Raw genomic sequence first — 22330 nt, 5'->3', positions numbered from 1 at the left:
AAGTTTACCATGAATTCTTTTCCTAATATCATTTGTAAAAGCATGAATAAAGACTAATTAATTTTCTATTTTTATAAGATTCTCTTTCTTTAAATAATCTTCCATATATAGGCTATATTTTTACCTATTTCTGATCTATAATTGTTTTAAAAAATGTGTCCTGACTTATTTTGTAGTGTTTGGCGTTGACTGTTTTCAACATTATTTGAAAGCCTGACTAAATTGCATCCATTGTTTTTCCTTAAATGTGTTTTAAATTGCTAAATGTTAACTGGCAAGTTAAAGATGGATTACTCCTTTAAAAACTCTTCTTATTTCTTTTTTTTTTCTTCTTATTTATTTATTTTTCTTCCTTTTTCTTTAATGCGTGAACAATTTCTGTAACAAGCCTGTCCTTTATTATAAATTGTCCTCCTTGTGGATGTGAGAATCAGCAGCGTATTATTGTCATGCTTCCCTGGTGGCTCAGATGATAAAGAATCTGCTTGCAATGCAGGAGACCTGAGTTTGACCCCTGGGTCTGGAACATCCCCTGGAGGAGGGCATGGCAACCCACTTCAGTATTCTTGGCTGGAGAATCCCACGGACAGAGGAGCCTGGTGGGCTACAGTCCATGAGGTCACAGAGTCGGACGCGACTGAAGCGACTTAGCACACATGCCCGCGCACACCGCCGTCAGTGCCCCTGATGCCTCCACACCCTACCCTGTTCCACTCTCACCTTGTATAAGAGTCACAGTGGCCACACACTCAGTCTAAATTTGCAGTCTCCGATTCCATATTTTGACAAATTATTTCCTAATCTTATCTTTGAGCTCCTTCAAAATCGAGATAATATTATCCTGACTAAATGGTGATATAAGTATGATGATATAAGTAGTGTTTTGCAAATCAAGTAAGTCTAGTTAATGCCAAGTCCCTAAAAACACATCCATAAATCACATACCCATTATCCAAGTGGTATGAATTCATTGAGGTTCAGCTAGAGTGTGTTCTGATGATTCAGGGCTTGCACTAAACCCACCAAACTCTTGCAGAGGAGTTCCATCATCAGAGCCAGGCGTCATTCCAGAGTAACGTCTGACCACCCCCAATCTAACATCCAGGAACCCCAAGTCTGTGCCTGTGGGTCTTTCCATTCCTGCCTCTGCCTTCATCTCCACCATTATTCCCCACCCAGAACATGAGCATCCCTGCCTCTTTATTCTGGAATATAGAGTATATACAAACTTGCAGCACTGATATTTTTATTTGGTGTATACCCACTCTGTAGCTTCCCAAGTGGCACTAGTGGCAAAGAGTCTGCCTGCCAATGCAGGAGACAGACACAAGAGATGTGGGTTTGATCCCTGGGTGAGGAGGATCCTGTGGTGGAGAAAAGGCAACCCGCTCTAGTATTCTTGCTTAGGCAATCCCAAGGATCGAGGAGCCTGGCGGGCTTCAGTCCATGGGGTTGCAAAGAGTTGAGCACAATTGAGCAACTGAGCATGCACGCATATATCCAGTTTGCCTGAAGGGATAGGAAGCTACTTGAAGGTAACTGCTGTGTCTCCCATCTCTTTGAAATCTTGTTTTAGCAACTATTTCAAAAAATTTTTTGCTATATGTCAAAATATTTATAGGACCTACTATATTTCCATCCACACTCTCCTATGCTATAAAAGTTTGCCATGTCTGCATTAGGGAATAATTTAGTCATTAGCAAATGTGAACAATGCCTCATTATAACCCTTGTGTTAGGAAACCCACAACTGGAAGGGATTTCAGCACAGCTGCTTTACTTCTTCCCATGAAATTGCATTTTCTCTCCTATTTATTTCTCAGAATCTAAGAAATTTAAGGTAAGGAAGAAAAAGCCCACAGGGGACATCATGAGAATGTCAGTAACTCATGCATAAGAGAAGCAGATTTTTTCCAGTTCCCCTTGGTAATGAGGAATATAGGAGCCCTCCTGTCACTGAAGACAGACTCATTTCAGCAGCTGTAGGTCTGGCCACAGAGAAAACACTCAGCTTAGAAAACAAACACCCAAAGGATGTCCCAAGCTGGCCATGTAGCAGCAGTACAGGGTTGAGGACACTTTAACTCATCTAGAGAAACTCAGGGAAGACCACGTCGAGGAACAGAGAACAGAACTCTATTATAGACTGTTGGGAAGTTGCCAGAGAAAATCAGATAACAGATGAAATGAGGTTTGTCAGCCACCCCGCTGGTTTCAGGGAACACAGTGCTCACTGCCGCCTCCATGAAATGAGTCACTCCTTGCAGAACCCATCACAGCCTTACAGAAGCCGAGGAAGAAACAGCACTCTGTCCTCCCACCACAGGTGGACCAGCTGAGGCATCAAAGCTTAGAGAGAGAGCTGTGAGTGACACAGGAGAGGAGAGAACCTGGGGGCAGCACCCATGGGAGGGGAGGAAAGGAGACACCAGGGGAGATAGAAGTGAAGCTTATTGAACAGTCCGTCGTGATCTAGGTCCAGGAACAAAGTAGTCACTGAAGTCTGAGCTTCACATGACGAGGTCCAGGGGCTGGTTTCTGCAGCTACTCCTCACAGCCAGGCTCCTCATCGCTGTCCTCTCCCAGAGGAAACTGCCTTGTGTGCTTCTTGGCTGCATACATCCGGGTCTCCATGGGGCAGTCCTGGCTCAGAACTGCCTGCAGCAAGAAGCAGGAAGAGAAATCACTGCCTGTCTCTCACCAGCTTCCCCTTCCCCCTCCCAAACTAGCTCGTCCAAGTCTAGGGCTGCTCAGAAAAGACTCAAGGAACCAGAAAAGGACCCTCGTTCTGCTTCATATACGTGCACAGTCCACCCAAAGCACCAGGTGGAGTCATGCTGGTTAGGACAATCATGTGATAAGCTTTTCATTGAATCCTAATAGCAGTAGCACAGGCTACAGCTGGGAGCCAGCTGAAATGGGCATCGCCCCTCATCAGACTTTCCTGTCTTTTTCTGTTCCTTTAAGCAGCCTCCACATCCACACCCTTGGGCTTACCAGGTGGCATTAGTGATAAAGAACCCGCCTGCCAATGCAGGAGATGTAAAAGACACGGGTTCAATCCTTGGGTCAGGAAGATCCCCTGGAGGAGGGGATGGCAACACACTCCAGTATTCTTGCCTGGAGAATCCCATGGACAGAGGAGCCTGGCAGGCTACAGACCATGGGTTGCAAAGACTCAGACACGACTGAAGTGACTTAGCATGCAGCACACACATCTGCCCCCAACCCACCCAGACCCTCAAGGTGCTCCTGTTGCAGTAAGAAGAAAGCGTCTATTAACTAAAATAATCTGTTGTGGTTCTCTCCCCTGGGCTGTTGGTACTTTAGGAAAAGACCTGGTAGGGATAATGATGGATGTGAGTGAATGAATGAATGCATGAATGTGCCCAGTGGGATTCTGTCCATGCTGCGGGCGTGATTTGGCAATTCACACTTTGCTATAAGCACCGCAAGTACATGATGCCTTTGATGGTCCTTGACCCCAACGCATTACAAGCCTCCATTTTCCTTCTGTACTTAGGACCCTTTCTAACTGACCAGTGTAAGAGAGAGAGTGGTTGTGTAGAGAAGGAAGAAGGAAGGAAGGGGACAAAGGAAAGAGAGAGATGAAAGGGGAATCAGAAAACATGACGGAGCAGAGAGCCTACCAAAGAGGGAGGAAATAGGAGCACGAGATGGGGATTTCCCAGGTGGCCCAGTGTTAAGACTCAGCGCTTCCAAAGCCGGGGGCCTGGGTTTAATCCCTGGTCATGGAACTGGATTCCACATGCCACAACTAAGGTCCCGCATGCCACAGCTAAGACCTAGCACAGTAAATAAATAAATAAAAACAGATATATAAAAAAAGAAGCACAGAATTCAAAGGAACGAGAGAGACATGAAAGAAACAAAGTATTTCTTCAGCAGTAGTTAGAGCCCCTTACGAGCTTCTCCTCCTTGGCAGGGGGGCTCCTCAAGTAGTAGCAGAGGGGAGCGTAGAGGATGTTCGTGACCCCAATGATGACCATGAGCCAGGGGAAGCCAATGGCCCGCACGATGGCACCCCCGGTGGACGGACCTGTAAGGAATAAAGCAAATCTGCAAGCATCTATTGATTCTTAACCGCTTGGAGGACACCATGCTAGGGGCCAAAGGTGACCCAGAGGATGCCCCAGGGCCAAATATCTCAGAACCCTAGGAAGACCAGCCTCCTGGCTCCACTTCCGGCAGGTAAACAGTCCATAAAGGGAGATTTGGGTTACCAGGTCCTGGTGTTCCCCTGTCTCTCTGCCAACATACCTATTGCAAAGCCCATGCAAAAAGCCACATCAGCGATGGCATAGACACTGCCATAGACCGGGGCATGGCGCAGGTCCACCAAGTGTCCCATGATGGGCATCATAGAGGAATCCACCATGCCTGTGGTCACAGTAAGCAGGGCACGGCCGTCAGTCCTACACACAGCCCCCTCCCTGTCTGTAACATCCCCTTCCTCCCCTCCCGCTTTACTCCACTGTCTCTGCCTGCTGTCTGTCCTCCCTCTTCACTGACACCCGTTCCCACCAGGAGTCATGAACCTGTCTCTTGACACCCCTGCCGGCTGCTCTCCTATCCCCCCTGCCTTTCCATGTACCCCCTCTGATCTGACCCTAAGCCAACATTCAGGGGCTTCCGGTCTCCTTTAAGAGTACTTCTTACCTATGGAAATGCCAAGCCCTACATTGGGACCAATGAGACCAAAAATATCATGAGCCAGAGGAACCTGCAGGAGGAAAGGAGGAAGAATTATCAGGAATCCGGTGGGGGCAGGGGCTGGCGTGTCAGGTAGGACAGCACAAAAACAAAGGGTTTCCCTATGAAACGCATTTATCAACCAGGTACTATGTGCCGCATGTGTTATATCTTGATTCTTACACCTCTGATGAAAAAGAATCTTTATCTCTATTTACAGCGATGAAATCTAAACTGGTGTCATTTGGGTTCCCACCGAGAGTTTCAGAATATAAGCAGTGAGATCAAGTGTGACCCTCAGGTTTGACTCTCAAGTCACTGCAGTGAATGGCCCATGGACTCTCCCTCCCCTTCCTCTACCCCCTCCACCCAGACACACACTTCTGTCCTCATTATACCTAGAGTGGAGTTTCCTCTCTTTTCAATCCATAGGTGGTGGTGGTGTTATTTTTTTATTTTTTAAATCTTTTTTTAAACTGGTGTATACTTGCTTTAAAATGTTATGTTCGATTCTGCCGTACAATGAACTGAATCAGCCATATGCATGCATACATCCTCTCTCTCTTGCACCTCCCCGCCATCCCACCCCTCTAGATCATCACAGAGCACAGAGCTGAGTTCCCTGTGCTATGCAGGAGCTTCTCACTAGCGAGCTGTCTTACACACAGTAGTGTGTATATGTCAATGCCAATCTCCTAATTCATCCCACCTTCCCCTCCCCCCATCCCTAGCCCTGTCTGCGTCTGCGTCTCTGGACCTAGAGTCTGTCATACAGAGTGAAGTAAGTCAGAAAGAGAAAAACAAATACTATATATTAACGCATATATGTGGAATCTAGAAAAATGGTACAGATGAATCTATTTGCAAGGCAGGAGCAGAGACGCATACAGAGATTTTAGTAAAACCCTGACTTGAAGCCAGTGGAGCAAGAAGACAAACAAAGAGTCGTCAACAACCAATTACCCACAAGCTAGAGGGGCAGGTGGCGTGGTTTGTGTTGCTGCTTCAGCGGCTTGTGACATTCACTCTCTTACCCTTCCGATCCCCAACGGAAGCCTTGTTTTCCTCTATTGCTGGGTCCTACCTCCCTCCCTGGCCATTTGTCTCCCACACCTGCTACACTAGCATACTCACCCCTGAGAGGTTTTACATACCATTTAGATGTCACTAGCTAAAAACAGGGTCTTGGGAATAAATTAAAATTTTTTAATGATTTCTTTTAAAATTTTATTTATCGATTGATGTGCTGGGTCTCTGTTGCCACGTGCGCTTTTTTTTTTCTCTAGTTACAGTGAGCGGTGGCTATTCTTCATTGCAGTGTGTGGGCTTCTCACTGTGGAGGTTTCTCTTGTTGTGGAGCACAGGCTCTAAGCGTGCAGGCGTCAATAGCTGCGGCACATGGGCTTAGCTGCTCCACAGCATATGGGATCTTCCCAGACCAGGGATCGAACCCACGTCTGCTGCATTGGCAGGAGGATTCTTTATCACTGAGCCACGAGGGAAGCCCATGGGGATATTTCTACTTTAGTACTAGTACTGGTTAAGATTCACAGTGGGCTCCCTGTGAGCCAGACACCACTGCAGTTTTGGTCTGGGTAATCCTTCGAGATGGCAGCAGAATCCCCTCTACACAGATGTGGATGCTGAGCCAAGGGAGGTGATGTAGTGGACTCAGAGTCACACAAGCAACAAATGGCCGAGCTGGGACTGGACCCTGCCCCCCGATCAGGACTCTCTGCCTTTCTTGAGCACTGTACTCAGGGCTTTGCGGCCATCTCATTCCCCCTCAAGCCTCGGAGGCAAGGGTGCTTCTGATCTCCATGCTGGAGAGGAGAAAATGTAGGTTTAGAGGGCTTGGAGGGGACTCCTGAAAATAGAAAAGCCCTTCTTTTTTTCTTCCTCTACCAAACGCTCTGGTGCTAGAAATGAAAGCACAGATAATGCAGGTTCCTCTAGTGGCTTCTGGGATCCTGTCACTGTGAGGTATGTAAGTGAAGGCATAAAATGCACCCTTCTACAGACCCCAAAAATAGATGCCAACGTGTATTCCTTCATGTGCACGCACCCTAAGTCACTTCAGTCATGTCCGACTCTGCGTGACCCTGTGGACTGTAGCCCACCAGGCTCCTCCATCCATGAGATCCTACAGGCAAGAATACTGGAATGGGTTTCCACTTCCTCCTCCAGAAGATATTCCTGACCCAGGGATCGAACTCCCATCTCTCTCATCTCCTGCATTGGTAGGCAGGTTCTTTACCACTAGCGCCCCCTGAGAAGCCCATTGTTTCATGTGGCCATCCATAAAGGCTCAGATTTCTGTCTTCAGCTGCCCCCACTGCCCTCTCCCTCTCCTTACCCACCTCCTTTCAGTGGGATGGCGTAGCATCTCCCCTAGGGGTAAATTCCTACCTAAATTCCACAGAAACAGTCTTTCTGACAGTCCTTGCCAAGTTAATCCTCTGCTCATTTCAAAGGAAAGTTGTCTTTAAGTGTCTGACACTCTCCCCACCCTTTGACTCTCCCCCAAAGACCTTATTATACTTACACAAAGTAAGCTGGTACCTACTACCAACATCCCAATCAGGGAGCATAGCCACCTAAAAAAAAGAAAAAAAAACAGCATTTTTCAAACAGTGCTAAGGGTTGAGATTCCTTCCAGTTGCTACCCATCACCAACTCACTGGCCAGTCCTACTATCCCTAATTCCAGGAACCCTTTGGGATGTGAGAAGATAAACACATCTCTACAGGACCAGTTTATACTCAGGTCAGCCCTTCCCCAGCCCCTTATTCACCCCTCATCTCTTCCCTGGCTCCACACCTCTTCCCAGAGTACAAGCAGACAAGGAGCAATGGGACACGGTCCTCCTTCCCTTAGAAGAGGAATCAGTTGACTCAGAAGGTCCTTTCTCCTTGGGAATAATGCTCTAACTTAATGTTTCTGTTGCTTAACTCAGCCTATACCTCTCATCAATACATATTCTATCTGGTCTTCAGGGTCCATCTCAAAAACCACAAAACATACCAAACTTCCTTCCTTCTCTGATTTCCTATGGAAATGGCTTTTTAAATTATTTTTCAAATCTTTACATCACACTCCAAAGGTAAAATTAAACCTGTTCTCGCTGTAGTTGGAGGAAAGAAATTCAGACTTATACCTCTTAGCCCCCAACCCTTTTTACACTTGGTGGCCTCTGGAGAGTTCCCTGGGGCTCCATGGATAACAGTTTGACAACAACGGCCTCTGGGTACTGTTTTCTCCATACCTGTTCTCTGTGAAGTTTATTTTATCTCTTCAACTGGACAATAACATCTGGAAAGTAAAGGTTTCCCCTCATATATTCACCGCATCTTCCATAACAACAAGCTCAGAACCAATCCTTTCTCTATACTGCCCTCACCAGCTATCCATTCCCACCCTTAGAACAAGCATCTGCCAGTACTTGTTCTAAATTTTCAACCTCAGACAAGCTATCATCCATCATCCCAGGTGCAGGGAACACCTCAGAAGACTCTCCCATCTGAATTTTCCCAGATCCCCAGGCTACATACCGACCCATCTTGTTGGCCAGCACACCAAAGAGGCTGGTGCCAATGAGGTAGGACACACTGGCGGGCAAGAAGGCTAGACCTGCAGAAAGACACAGGTCCTCACCTTAGGCTACTCTGAAACACCCTGGGTCTTACAAGACAGTGTAGTTTCCCCATTACCTTCAAGGATCCCAAACCACTGTTTTGTGGGTTAGAGATCCTTGTGCAAACCCAGAGCAGATGACATAGGGCTCCCACGCCTCTGCTGTCCTCAAGGGCAGGGCTTTGTTTAGATTTTCTTGGGCTCCAAAATCACTGCAGACAGTGACTTCAGCCAGGAAATTAAAAGACACTTGCTCCTTGGAAGAAACACTATGACAAACTTCGTGTATTCAAAAGCACAGACATCACTTTGCTGACGAAGGTCCATATAGTCAAAGCTAAGGTTTTTTCAGTAGTCATGTACAGATGTGAGAGCTGGACCATAAGGAAGGCTGAGCATTGAAGAATTGATGCTATCAAATTGTGGTACTGGAGAAGACTCTTGAGAGTCCCTTGGACTGTAGGGAGATCAAACCAATCAATCCTAAAGGAAATCAAACCCCTGAATATTCATTGGAAGTACTGATGCTGAATTTCCAATGCTTTGGCCACCTAATGTGAAGAACTGACTCATTGGAAAAAGCCCTGATACTGGGAAAGAATGAGGGCAGGAGGAGAAGGGGATGACAGAGGATGAGACAGTTGGATGGCACCACCAACTCAATGGAGATGAGTTTGAGTAAACTCTGGGAAACAGTGAAGGACAGGGAAGACTGGCATGCTGCAGTCCATAGGGTCGCAGAGTCAAACCAACCTAGCGACTGAACAAACACATTTAACGTCACGTCCCCCTCCAGCTCCCCTCTTAGACTTCCTGATGAAAGACTTTGCTGAGCCAGTCTCATGTATAAAATACCCGTGATTATCAACATAAGAGCATGAGCTTTAGAGAAAGACATACAGTACATACTTCCTAGGAAGTAAAATTTCTACCTTATTATTTACCTGCTCTTCTATTGCTCTGACAGTGCCTTTTATTTTTGGCCACACCACACAGCTTGCAGAAACTTAGTTCCCCAACCAGGGACTGAACCCATGCCCTCTGCAGTGGAAGCATGGAGTTCTGGTCCAGCACTGGACTGCCAGGGAATTCCCTCTGATGGTGACTTTGAATAAGTTACTAAACCTTTCTGATCTTTGGTTTCCACATCCAGTAAACACAAACCTGTGATTCTATCACACTAGATTACATGAAGAAGCAAATTAAATATTAATAAATGTATATAAAAGAATATTGTAAACTGAAGCCCTTGTCCCATAGTTTTTTGTGAAAATAGAGTCAAGCACACTGGATTATGGGCTTCACTGCTGGGTTCAGACTGTGGCTTAACCACTCTGTGACCATGGGAAATTTACCCTCTCTGAGTCTTATTTTTTCTTTCATTTTTTCAGTATTTTTAATGAGATTTTACTATGTAACAGGTATTCCAGGAACCAGGATTAAAGGAGTGAATAAAATAGACAAAATCCTAGCCTCCAGGGAGCTTACATTCCAAGGGAGGGAGATAGACAATAAACAAGTAAATAAATAAATGAAAAAAGATGACTTTGACAGTGATAAGTTCTGTGAAGAAAGTTTAAAGCAGTGATAAGGAAGAGTGACCAGGAATAAGGGATAACTTAGATTCAGGGGGTTAGGGAAGACTCCTTTGAGGAGGTAGTATTTAAACTGAGAACTGAATAACCAAAACAGGTTTTTTTAGCGAGAAAAACAAACAAAAATACCTAATGCAAATCGGAAGGCTTATTGAATGGACAAGTCTAGAGTTCTGAAGAGAGATCCTAAAGAAAAACAAAAGGGTTCAACTAATTGGCTTATGAATTTGTTTTCTTTTTAATGTTTTAGTATCTATTTATTTCTCTGTGCTGGGTCTCAGTTTCGTCATGGGAAATCTCCGCTGCAGTGTGCACTGTCTTTAGCTGCAGCTTGTGGGATCTAGTTCCCTGTGTCTGTGTATGTGTACTCAGTTGTGTTGGACTCTTTGCAACCCCATGGACCATAGCCCTTCAGGGTCCTCTATCCGTGGAATTTTCCAGGCAAGAATACTAGTGAAAGTGAAAGTGAAGTCACTTAGTCGTGTCCGACTATTTGCAACCCCATGGACTGTAGCCTACCAGGCTCTTCCATCCATGAGATTTTCCAGGCAAGAGTACTGGAGTGGGTTGCCATTTCTTTCTCCAGGGGATCTTCCCAACCCAGAGATCGAACCCTGGTCTCCCACATTGCAGGCAGACGCTTTAACCTCTGAGCTACCAGGGAAGCCCTAAGAATCCTAGAGTGGGTTGCTATTTCCTTCTACAGGAGATCTACCCAACCCAGGAATCTAACCCGAGTCTCTTATATCTCCTGCACTGGCAGGCAAATTCTTTACCACTAGCGCCACCTGGGAAGCCACCTGACCAGGGATCAAACCTGGGCCGCCTGCATTGGCAGGGTGGAGCCTCAGCCACTGGACCACCAAGGAAGTCCCTACCAATTCAACTCTTAAAGCCAGGGGAATGGCTGGGGTGACCCATGAAAGATCAGAGAGAGAACACGCATCTATGGTCTGAGTCTTCAGGGACTCCTTCCTTTAAAGGTTAACAAAAGATGAGGTGATTGCAAAGGTGATAGTAGCCAGTTAAATAGATGAGAGGAGATGGAATCCAGACAGGAAAGGAAAAGAAAAGGAAAGAAAATAAAAAAGTTTGGCCCCTGAAGGAGTTGGAACATTTCAACCATACAGAGAAGGCCCTAGATGTGCACACAGGTCCAAGTACATCTAGTGACGAGAACATGCAAGGTCCCTTTTTGTTGCTTCTATTTCCTCAGTGAATGACTAGGAGTTGAAAATGATGAGGCGAAGGGATGAGAATGTGGAGGAGGTTTGAATGGGATAGTGTAAGCCAGTCCTTTCAGAAAGTAGGAAGAATGAAACTAGGGACTTAAAAGAAAGATTATTTTAAATGTCATAGTGTGAGAGTCCACTTTAGATTCAAGGCCTTTTTTTTTTTTTTTTTTTTTTTGCTTGTCCTTTTTAAAATTTTTTTCATTTCTTTTTTTTTTTTTTAATTTTAGATTTATGGCCATCGATACAAGGTGAGACCAATAGCCAAGTATGTGTTTTCTATAGCCCCATTTCACTGCTCAGGTGCAGGCAAGGAGTGGGCAACCAGATAGACTTAACGAGACTTAAGGCTTCTCATGTGACAATCTCAGAGGAAGAGCAGATGGGGCAAAGGCATTAACAATGCTTTCAAAGGAGTGACATTAATGATGGATGCAGATTCATCATATGAACTCCAAACTGAGTAAAGAAAGAAGGGCAGGGACTTCTCTGGTGATCTGGAGATTAAGACTCTATGTTTCTGATGCCGAGGATATGAGTTCAATCCCTAGCTGGAGAACTAAGATCCCACATGCCTCACAACCAATAAAGAAAGAAGTGAACACACGAGTAGTGATGTAAACAGAGAAAGAACTGAATAGACTGCTGATCTCAGTGTAGCCAAAATGTGTTAATATAAGGATATTAGAAGACCTAACACCCTGGTGGTATTGGAAAAGTCTCTTGAGAGTCCCTTGGACTGCAAGGAGATCCAACCAGTCCATCCTAAACAAAATCAGTCCTAAATGTTCATTGGAAGGACTGGTGTTGAAGCTGAAACTCCAATACTTTGGCCACCTGATGCAAAGAGCTGATTCATCTGAAAAGACCCTGATGCTGGGAAAGATTGAAGGCAGGAGGAGAAGGAGATGACAGGATGAGATGGTTGGATGGCATCACCGACTCAATGGACATGAGTTTGAGTAAACTCCTGGAGTTGGTGATGGACAGGGAGGCCTGGCGTGCTGTAGTCCATGGTGTCACAAAGAGTCGGACAAGACTGAGCAACTGGACTGATACTGATTAGAAGACCTGAGCAGGGAATACAGACAGTGATAACCTGGACTTGACATTTCAGAGATGTTTCAATTAATGTTGATTTCAAGGTCCATATTACAGAAACATTTGATCGGTTATGGTGGAGAGAAGATCATTGCAAGAAAGTAGATTAAGGAATAGGCTGAGATGTTGGTAGAGTTATCCACCTGGATACTAAAGTCATCAATAGTGGTGACAGGAGTAAAGGTGAAAAGAATATGAACCAGGTGTTGGTGGATTTAATGAAAGAGAAGGGATACCTCAGGGATCAATAGATAATTGCAATGAAGAGGGGTGGGGTGGTACAATCTGATGACATGATCTTCAATGGAATTAGGGCCTTTTTTCCTTCAAGGCTGTACCAGGCAGCATAAACCAGTGGGATCTTGGTTCCCTGACCAGGGATCTATCTAACCTCTGCCCTATGGCTTTAGAAGCACAAAGTCTTAACCATTGGACCACCAGGGAAGTCCCTGGGAATCAGGGTTGAAGGAAAATGAGGAAGAAATGACTTAGAAGCAGCAAAAGAAAGCCAAGTCTGAAGGAATGTGTGTGTGTGTGTGTGTGTGTGTGCGTGCATGTGTGCACGTGCTTAGTCACTCAGTCATGTCTGATGATTTGTGACCCCATGGACTGTAACCCACCAGTCTCCTCTGTCCATGGGATTCTCCAGGCAAGAATACTGGAGAGGGTTTGCCATTCCCTTCTTCAGGGGATCTTCCTGGGTTTCCTGCTTTTCAGGTGGATTCTTTACCATCTAAACCACCACGGAAGCCCCAGAACTTCCATCAATGGGAGTGTGGGAAAATGGTGTTCTCAGAAAACATTTAGGTCTTAGGGCAAGAAGATGAAAGAAGTATTCAGAGAAGAGGCTGAGAGCATAGGTATCAGGGAGTGCTCAACAGGATTCCTATGTGCTGTTTCTCATAAGTCCTCTGTTCCTTATCAGTGGAACAGCAAACTGCTCCCAGGACTGAGGTCATTATGTGAGACAGGCTTGAATCTCCTTCAGTAAACTTTATTCTCTTTACAACAAAAGTGCTTAGTCTCGATCCTCTTTCTTGAGATATGGATGGTCTCCTGGCCTGGTGACCATTATTAATCCCTCGTTCCCTTGCTAACGGTTGCTGATCTTTATCATTGTGGAAAGAAAGTTCTTGTACAACAGCCTATATGTACTCACAGAAAGATCATTAAAGCACCTTTGCTCCCTCAGAGCTTGGGTCCCCGTGTCTTTCTTTCTTTCTTTCTCTCTCTCTCTCCCCCTCCCTCCAGCTCTCTTTCACTTTCTTATCGTCGACTCCAGACCACCAGGTCCTGGTCCATTAAAGGACCCCAACAAGTGGCCCCCAGAACAGAGACTCTGGTATATCTGGCATTTCTGACAGAGTGACTCAAGAGACCTATTGATGTCGGTAAGTACTAAGTCACGGGTCAAATGGCTGGAAAGCCCCATTATTTCTCTACTTTACTTCACCATTTGTTTACAGCTCAGGGACTTTTGGTTTCGTGCCAATGAATAGAGGCTTGCTTTCAAACAATGGTTGAGTGTAACCCTTGGTTCCCTTATAAAGGTAGTTTTGATTCAGAAATTTGGCACTCGGTCAAAGAAAATGTTGAATGAGCTGCCAGGCAAGGATAAAATATTCCAATTGATTTCTGGCCCCTATGGGCTCTCATTAAAGCTGTAATTCTGCCATTTCAAGGTAAATTCTAGCCCTCCCAATATTCGACAACAGACAGAACACTTATTACATGAATATAAATTAAATGATAAAACTTTACAAATGCCCAATTAAAACAACATAAAATATTTCAAAATTTTCCTACAAGCCCTGCCCCAGCTGCTCCAAGTGCTCCTTCTCTGCCAGCAGGCACAAATCCAAAAGTCTCTCCTTTGCTAGAACCTAATGATTCTAACAATGACTCTCTTGAGACACTTTTGACACCAAAACCAGCAATACTTTTTTAGATAATAATGATAAGTCCTTATCACAGACTCATATTTGCAAAAAAAATTAGCACTTACTCTCTCTCCTCCACAACAGAGGCTCTCTGAATTACTGGCTTTGCAATCACAAGTTTCTGACACTGATGGTTTCTCCATCTTTCCAGTTTGAAGAAGTCCTGAGGCTCAAGGGCACATAATACCTCAATATGATGGTATTAATCTTTTTTACACGCAACAAATGAAAAAGGCTGTAACTATGTATGGCCCACATTTGCCTTTTACTAAAGAGCTTCTAAATGTTGTGGCATCTTCTATTGGAAACTTTATTCCCTATGATTGGTGAACTTTAATAAAAGCTCGCCTTAAACCAGGAGAATATCTTCAATGGACAATGTGGTTTACGACATAGCCAGAGATCATGCTAACAAGAATGCTCGAGCTGGCACTCCCCAAAACCAAATTACTTTTGAAATGTTAACTGATGCCAGACAAGTTGATACCATAGAAGCTCAAATACAATGCCCTCCCTTATTGCATGAATAATTAAAAACAGTGGTCCTTGAAGCCTGGGATTGAATTACTCCTCAAGAAGAGCCTATAGGTAGCTACACTAAAATATTACAAGGACCTAATGAAAATTATGCTGATTTTTTAACTAGATTAGAAATTGTTATTTCCCATACTGTAACTGGAGAAGAAACCAAAAAAAAAAAAAAAAAAAACAGCTAGAGAAATTACTTGCTTATGAGAATGCAAATCAGGAATGTCAAAAAGCTATCGCTCCAATTCGTGAGACTGGGACAATTATTGATTATTTGAAGGCTTGTGGCAATCTTGGATCAGAAACTCAAAAGATGCAAATGCTAGCTGAGACAATGGCTGCTGCCTTTATAAAGGGAAATGAAGGATGCTTTACATGTGGAGATAAAAACCATTTAAAAGGGGACTGTCCTAAGACGGCTAATAAAAAACTTCCAAGAATCTGCCCTCGCTGCCATAGAGGAATGCATTGGGCCAAAGATTGTAAATCTAAATTTGATATTGAAAGAAAACCTATTCCAGGAAACTCCAAGCAGGGGAACCCCCAGGTCCCCTTCAAAAAAAACCAGGGGCAAATTCTATCTTTTCCTTTAAACCCTCAAGATCTGACGGTACTGCCATTGATATACCAGCCTTAAGTGATTTTTTTCCTTTACCCTGAAGCAGTCCCTTCTAAAATACCTACCGGACTTTTTGGACCCCTGCTCCCGCAAACCTTCGGTCTTTTACTTGGCCAATCTAGTTTGACTTCTAAAGGAATTACTGTTCATCCTGGAATAATTGATTCAAATTATAAAGGAGAGATTCAAATTATGATGTCATCTCAGATTCTATGACAATTCAAAAAGGGAGACAAAATTGCTCAATTACTTCTTTTACCTTACATTTCTATTAACTCCTCTAATAATATACGGACAAGCAGATTTGGCAGTACAGATCAAAAACAATCCTTATGGACATCATTGGTATCTGAATATGCCCAACCAAATATAAATATCAAAGTTAATGATAAAAAATTTTCTGGTCTCCTCGACACCGGATCTAATATTAATATTACTATAATTTCCAAACACTTATGGCCCAAATTCTGGCCTATACAAAAAAATCTCTTGCCAAATTGCAGGAATTCTCAAACCAAAGTACAAGAAATTTATCAAAATGTTCAAATCTACCCATATGAAGGACCAAAAGGCCAGCCTGCAACATTAAGACCTTATGTGATAGATGCACCCCTTAATCTAATAAGAAGGGACTTATACAATGGCAAATTCAGATATACATTCCACATTTTTCCTAAGGGCCACTGCTCATTTAACAAACAAAGCAATTATTAAAATAACTTGGAAAAATGATGAGCCTATTTGGACAGAGCAATGGCCCCTTATGAAAGAAAAATTACAGGCTGCTAAAGAACTTAGAGGCACACAATTAGAATTAAAACATATTGAGGAATCTTGCTCTCCTTGGAACTCTCCTATTTTTGTTATAAAAAAGAAATGGCATCTCTTAACAGACCTTATAAAAGTTAATGCATCTATAAAACTTATGGGTGCTTACAACCAGGGATCCCATCACCTACTACTATTCCTCAAAACTGTCACACTATTATTACTGATTTACAAGATTGCTTTCTTAATATACCTTTTTAAATATACCTTTACACCCTTTAGACTGAGAGAGATTCACTTTCTCTTTCCCTTTCCCTAATCACATAGGGCCTCATAAAAGATTTCAATAGACTGTGTTATCTCAAGCTATGCTTAACAGTCCTAAGTAAGTAAGTGAGTAAGTGAAGTCGCTTAGTCGTGTCCGACTCTTTGCGACCCCGTGCACGGTAGCCCACCAGGCTCCTCCGTCCATGAAATTCTCCAGGCAAGAATACTGGAGTAGGTTGCCATTTACTATTTGTCAAAATTTTGCAGCCAAGACTTTACTTCCAATGTGACAGCAATTGCCTCATGCATATATCGTTAATAATATACTGTAACTACAAAAAGGAGAAATGATATTTTGACACTGAATGGCCATGATATTTTTTATAATCCAGAAAAAAACTGATTAAAATAAAATCTTTTTGGAAACTGCAAAACCAGTTCTTCTTACACGTGCAGTTAGGAAAAGGTTAACTTGTTAAAATACTTTTTTTGGAGCTCCAATTCTGCCTGGGAAACAAAAACAGGCCTAAGAAAAAACCTAAAGTTAACTCTTATCATGTCCTTGGGATACACAGCCCACTCTGTCTGGGACTCCAGCCGTAAACAAATTGGTGGAACTCAGGAAAAAAAAAAAAAAATATATATATATATATCAAAAAGATTTTTAAATTTCAAGCAGAAAACTATGTCTGCCTGTCTATCTAAAATTATGTATGTCTCAATGTATGTCTTTGTTTTTGGATAATATGAAGTTAATGAGCTCTATTTAAATTCAAGTTCACATGAACTGAAAAAATATTCAATATTAAATATAATGTTTATTTAAATATAAATATAATTTAAATATAATTATTTGCCAATCTAATTAAGACATGTCTTAAGTCATCAACATTGTATAATACTTTTATTATGCCTAGGTTTAAGGTAAAACTAAATTTGTCAACAAAAAAGTAACTATATATATATAAACATATAAATGAGATGAAAACTTTTAGATAAACTCTATTAAAAATAATTATATTTTAAAAAATACCTAAAATAATCTCTTAGGATTGGGGTAACTTAAATTTCTAGAATTGTACTAAACTAAATGATAAAAGTTTATTAAATAGCTACGTCATTTCCAAATAAAGTAAGATTTTAAAACATTAATTACTGAACACTAACTTCCTCTTACAAAAAGTTTTTCTTACAGGAAAACTAAAGAGATTTTAGACTATTAATAAATATATATATAAATATATATTATATAGAAAAAATATATAATATAATATATAATAAATATATTCACCAATCTATAAAATGCTAATATACAAGACACTTCATAGTGGCTAAAGAAAAGTAAGATATATGCTTTTAATAAAAAGATATAAGAAGTGGCAAATAAAATGATGAATACAAAAATATAAAAAAGGTTTATGACATTGTAACATGTATACTATCATGTAAGAATCGAATCGCCAGTCTATGTCCGATGCAGGATACAGCATGCTTGGGGCTGGTGCACGGTGATGACCCAGAGAGATGTTATGGGGAGGGAGGTGGGAGGGGGTTTCATGTTTGGGAACGCGTGTACACCCGTGGTGGATTCATGTCAATGTATGGCAAAACCAATACAGTATTGTAAAGTAAAGTAAAGTAAAAAATAAAAATAAAAATAAAATAAAATAAAAGGTTTATGACAAATGAAAGAGAATCTTATGTCAAATGGATGTAACTCATTGCCCTGAACTTTCTTCCTCTTCCTTCTTACTTGTCTCAATTGATACAAATTTTTCTTTTATATGGGCCACACCTCTCCAAGGTGAAACTACACGACATGTTATAACCCACCTGTTACCTTACTTTGCAATAATGAGAACACCTAATTCTATAAAAACAGACAATGACCCTGCCTATATTTGTAAGCAGTTCAAGCAATTTTTACACTCATTCTCTATTAAACAGATTACAGACATTCCTTATACAAGACATAGTTAAACAAACACATTACACACAGAAACTACAACTAAAAAATTAAATAAGGGGGAATACACAGGAACACTTTTATCTTCCTTATCCAGAGCAGACTTTACTAGATTCCAACGCAATATATTCTTTAAGCCTATAACTATTGTTAATATAGCTTTATTTGTTTTAAAATTTTTTAAACTTACCGCAAGGAGATATTTTGACAAAAGCAGAAAAACATTTCAAGACATTGAAGGACACCTCCCTTCCTCTGCTCATTTGGTATCAAGATGGGTTAACTAATCAATGGAAATCTAGGAAACTAATCTTACAGGGAAAGGGGTATGCTTCTATTTCTCCAGATGGATCCAACGAACTCACATGGCTTCCTCTTCGGGAGATTTGACCTAAGGGGGCCCCCAACATTCAAACTAGATACGAAACAACAAAAACCCCAGGAGGAAGCAATTCCAGTATAAGCCATGGCGGCTTTAAAAATTTCCAAAAAACGCCCCACTTGACGTTATCGACCTTATGAACTCCCTACTTGGAGACAGATAAAAACCCTTACTAACCAGGTTGAAAATCTGATTTCTCAGTAGGGAATGCCTCGGAATCCTGAAAATATTTTTGTTGCTATGCTTGCTTTGCTTGCTTTTGCTTCCCCCGCTCAGGCTGACTTGATTGATCACACTTATTGGGCTTATATACCAAACCCCCCCCCTTTTTTTGGTTGTTTTTTTTTTTAAATTTAAATTTATTTATTTTAATTGGAGGCGAATTACTTTACAATATTGTATTGGTTTTGCCATACATCAACACGAATCCACCATGGGTGCACACGTGCTCCCCATCCTGAACCCCCTCCCACCTCCCTCCCCGTACCATCCCTCTGGGTCATCCCAGTACACCAGCCCCAAGCATCCTGTATCCTGCATCAAAACTGAACGTGTACCCCAAACCCCCCTTTTTATTGTAGGTTATAGAATGGATATAGGACCAATTGCATCCACTAATGACTCAACACTTATGCCCCCTCCATGGAGCTTGGAGGGGCCCACCCATCCTGAGAAAGAAGGAAGGCTAATTAATTAACATTTCTCTAGGCTATGAAATCCTTCCTTTATGCATGGGCCCAACAAAATTTTGTATTAATGTTAGCCGACAAACATGGGCTTTCATCTTGCCCCCAAAAAAGGAACTTCTACACATTGTTTGGACTGTTTACTGTCCTGTCCTTTTATAAAAACCATGTCAATACTACCAAAACTCTAGGAAAAGGGCAAAAGTTAAAATGTAAGGGGTTTACTTATAAAGACTTTAGATATACTTCTGTTTATTGAGATAAATGTCAAGCTAAATCAGGGAAATTAATGTTTATGGCCAATTATACCATTGTTGTTTGGGGACCCCATGGTATGTGGGTATCTAGCTGCTCAGATGATATTGACAGCACTATGTGTGACTATGCTACTCAAGTAGCATAGAAGATTACCAACAGTTCAATGAAACACTTCCATGAAAAGGACTCCTTGGCTGGCTTGATGGTGAAATACCACCTTCTCGCCCTCAAATCATCCTTGATAAACAGATTGGGCCTAAACAATGGGACATCTGGAAACTTGCTGCAAGCACCAAAGAACTTGGGACTTAGACTGGACATTTCACAGGTACCAATCATAATCATAGTAATTATTTCTTTCCCTATAATCAATCATATTTCATACAAGCCTGTGTTCTACTTGCTTTTGTTGTAGCTACAGGAAATTTACAATTCAAGAAGACTTTATGTTCTGTAACTTGTATAAATTGCAAATTATATACTTGTCTTAACTCTTCTATTTCCTTAAGAATTGAAACCCTTTTGATTCTTCAATCTTGACATAGTCTGTGGTTACCAATAAATCTCCAGCGGCCCTGGGAAGAAGGTCCCATGGCTGGACTTGCTTCCTGATTACTTACTAAATTGCTTCAGCGATCTAAACAATTCATTGGATGGCTGATTCTTGGCATTTTGGGATTGATAGCTATTTGCACGACTGCTGCCATCACTGGTGTTGTTTTACAAACCTCAATTCAAACACATAATTTTATCCAAAACTGGACTAAAGATGCTCATACTATGTGGGCCACTCAGGCTCAGATAGATGAGGATATTCAAGATGAAATACAGGAATTAAAAACAGCCATCAAATGAGTTGGAGATCAATTAACAGATGTACAAAAACAGGTGATGCTAAAATGTGATTGGAATTCTACTCAATTTTCTGTTACTCCTGTTCGATTCAATAATAGCGCCTACAACTGGGGACAAATCAAATTTCATTTATAAAACGTACATGATAACGCCTCTCTGAATGTACAATTATTACAAAAAGAAATCTTTGAAACCTTTTCTAATAATCTGCCCTCTTCCACTAATTTGGAAACTTTAGCTGAACAACTAGCTGATCAACTATCTGGGCTAGATGCACGTGGATGGTTTCAAAGCATTACTCAGAGCATCGGGTCTGGAACTGTAATTTTGGTGATTGTCTTGACAACTATATTTGTCATCTACTGTTGCCTTCATGCGAAAATTGTTAAAACTAAACAAACTCTAATGGTCAGAACCCTTTTTACAAATATTATAAATAAGGAGGAATTATCAGGGAGTGTTTAACAGGAGGATTCCTACGTGCTGTTTCTCATAAGTCCTCTGTTCCTTATCAGTGGAACAGCAAGCTGCTCCCAGGACTGAGGTCATTATGTGAGACAGGCTTGAATCTCCTTCAGTAAACATTCTCTTTACAACGAAAGTGCTTAGTCTTGATCCTCTTTCTTGAGATATGGATAGTCTCCTAGCCTGGTGACCATTATTAATCCCTCGTTCCCTTGGTAACGGTTGCTGTACATTTGGTTTTCTGATCTTTATCATTGTAGAAAGAAATTTCTTGTACAACAGCCTATATATACTCACAGAAAGATCATTAAAGCACCTTTGCTCCATCAGAGCTTGGGTCCCCGTGTCTGTCTTTCTTTCTCTCTCTCTCCCCCTCCCTCCAGCTCTCTCTTTCACTTTCTTATCGTTGACTCCAGAACACCAGGTTCCAGTCCATTACAGGACCCCAACAAATAGGGACACTTGCCTATGGCAGAGACTTCCACAGGGCTCAGGATTTAGGAGGGCAGTGGAAAATTGGTTCAGATTAAGAAATCTCTGAAATGTGAGAATAATAATTCCTACCAGACAGGCTAGCAACCAGGCATAAGTGACCATTAACGTAAAACAATCGTTTGGCAAGGCTTCTGGAACAGAGTAAGTGCCCCCCTTAACTAGCACCACCATAACCAGTGGGTAGCACACTCGAGACTTGAACCCAGACCTTCTCCCTCTGATGGCAGGTGCTTCTACCACCCACACCAGTAGTGTAGCAGCACAGACGGCTCTAGCATAAAGAGCTGCATGGAGTCGGCAGCATGAGTTTCCTTCAGTCTTACTAGCTTCCCTCTGTCTCTCTGTATGAAGAGGAAACAGTGCTAATAGAAACTGACATGATGATTGCAAATAAACCAAAAGTCAATAATTCACCAGTTACTGGCTGATGTCTTGTTTGCTTTTAATATCCTCTTCTATGGACTGGAGGCGAAACACACTTTAATATATTTGTCTAGTCTATCTGTGCAGGTGGGCAATCTGTTTCAAACTGTAACCATGAAACCATGTATTTATGTTTCATTGCTTTAAAAAAAAAATTAATGGTATAGCTACTCAATTGTTTGAGGCTTCCCAGGTAGCTCAGTGGTAAAGAACCTGCCTGCCAATCCAGTAAATTTGAGCTTGATCCCTGGATCAGGGAGATCCCTTGGAGAAGGAAACAGCAGCCCACTCCAGTATTCTTGCCTTAGAAACCCCATAGACAGAGAAGCCTGGCGGGTTACAGTCAGGGGTCAGAAAAGAGTCAGACATGATTTAGCAGCTAAACAACAACCACTCAATTGTTT

The 22330-nt window shown here is 42.2% G+C and overlaps 1 protein-coding gene across 4 annotated transcripts in view; it reads right to left on the bottom strand.

Annotated features, from left to right (window-relative positions):
- Nucleotides 1-2114: 2114 nt before the first annotated feature.
- Nucleotides 2115-22330, bottom strand: part of SLC18A1 (solute carrier family 18 member A1) — a 41930-nt gene continuing 21714 nt past the window's right edge. For 3 of the 4 annotated variants that reach the window (XM_027964381.2, XM_042243183.1, XM_042243181.1), the window contains 6 exons: nt 8265-8343; nt 7259-7310; nt 4681-4744; nt 4282-4401; nt 3927-4060; nt 2115-2658 (listed from right to left, as the gene is read on the bottom strand). In XM_027964381.2, coding sequence (XP_027820182.2) covers nt 2545-2658; nt 3927-4060; nt 4282-4401; nt 4681-4744; nt 7259-7310; nt 8265-8343 — 563 coding nt within the window. In that variant the 3' untranslated portion in view covers nt 2115-2544. The remainder of the gene's footprint in view (nt 2659-3926; nt 4061-4281; nt 4402-4680; nt 4745-7258; nt 7311-8264; nt 8344-22330) is intronic. The other variant, XM_027964382.2, reaches the window with a different exon arrangement.

The sequence above is a fragment of the Ovis aries genome, chromosome 2, assembly GCF_016772045.2.
Source record: "Ovis aries strain OAR_USU_Benz2616 breed Rambouillet chromosome 2, ARS-UI_Ramb_v3.0, whole genome shotgun sequence".
Lineage (NCBI taxonomy): Eukaryota > Metazoa > Chordata > Mammalia > Artiodactyla > Bovidae > Ovis > Ovis aries.
This window is presented reverse-complemented; position numbering and strand designations above follow the sequence as displayed.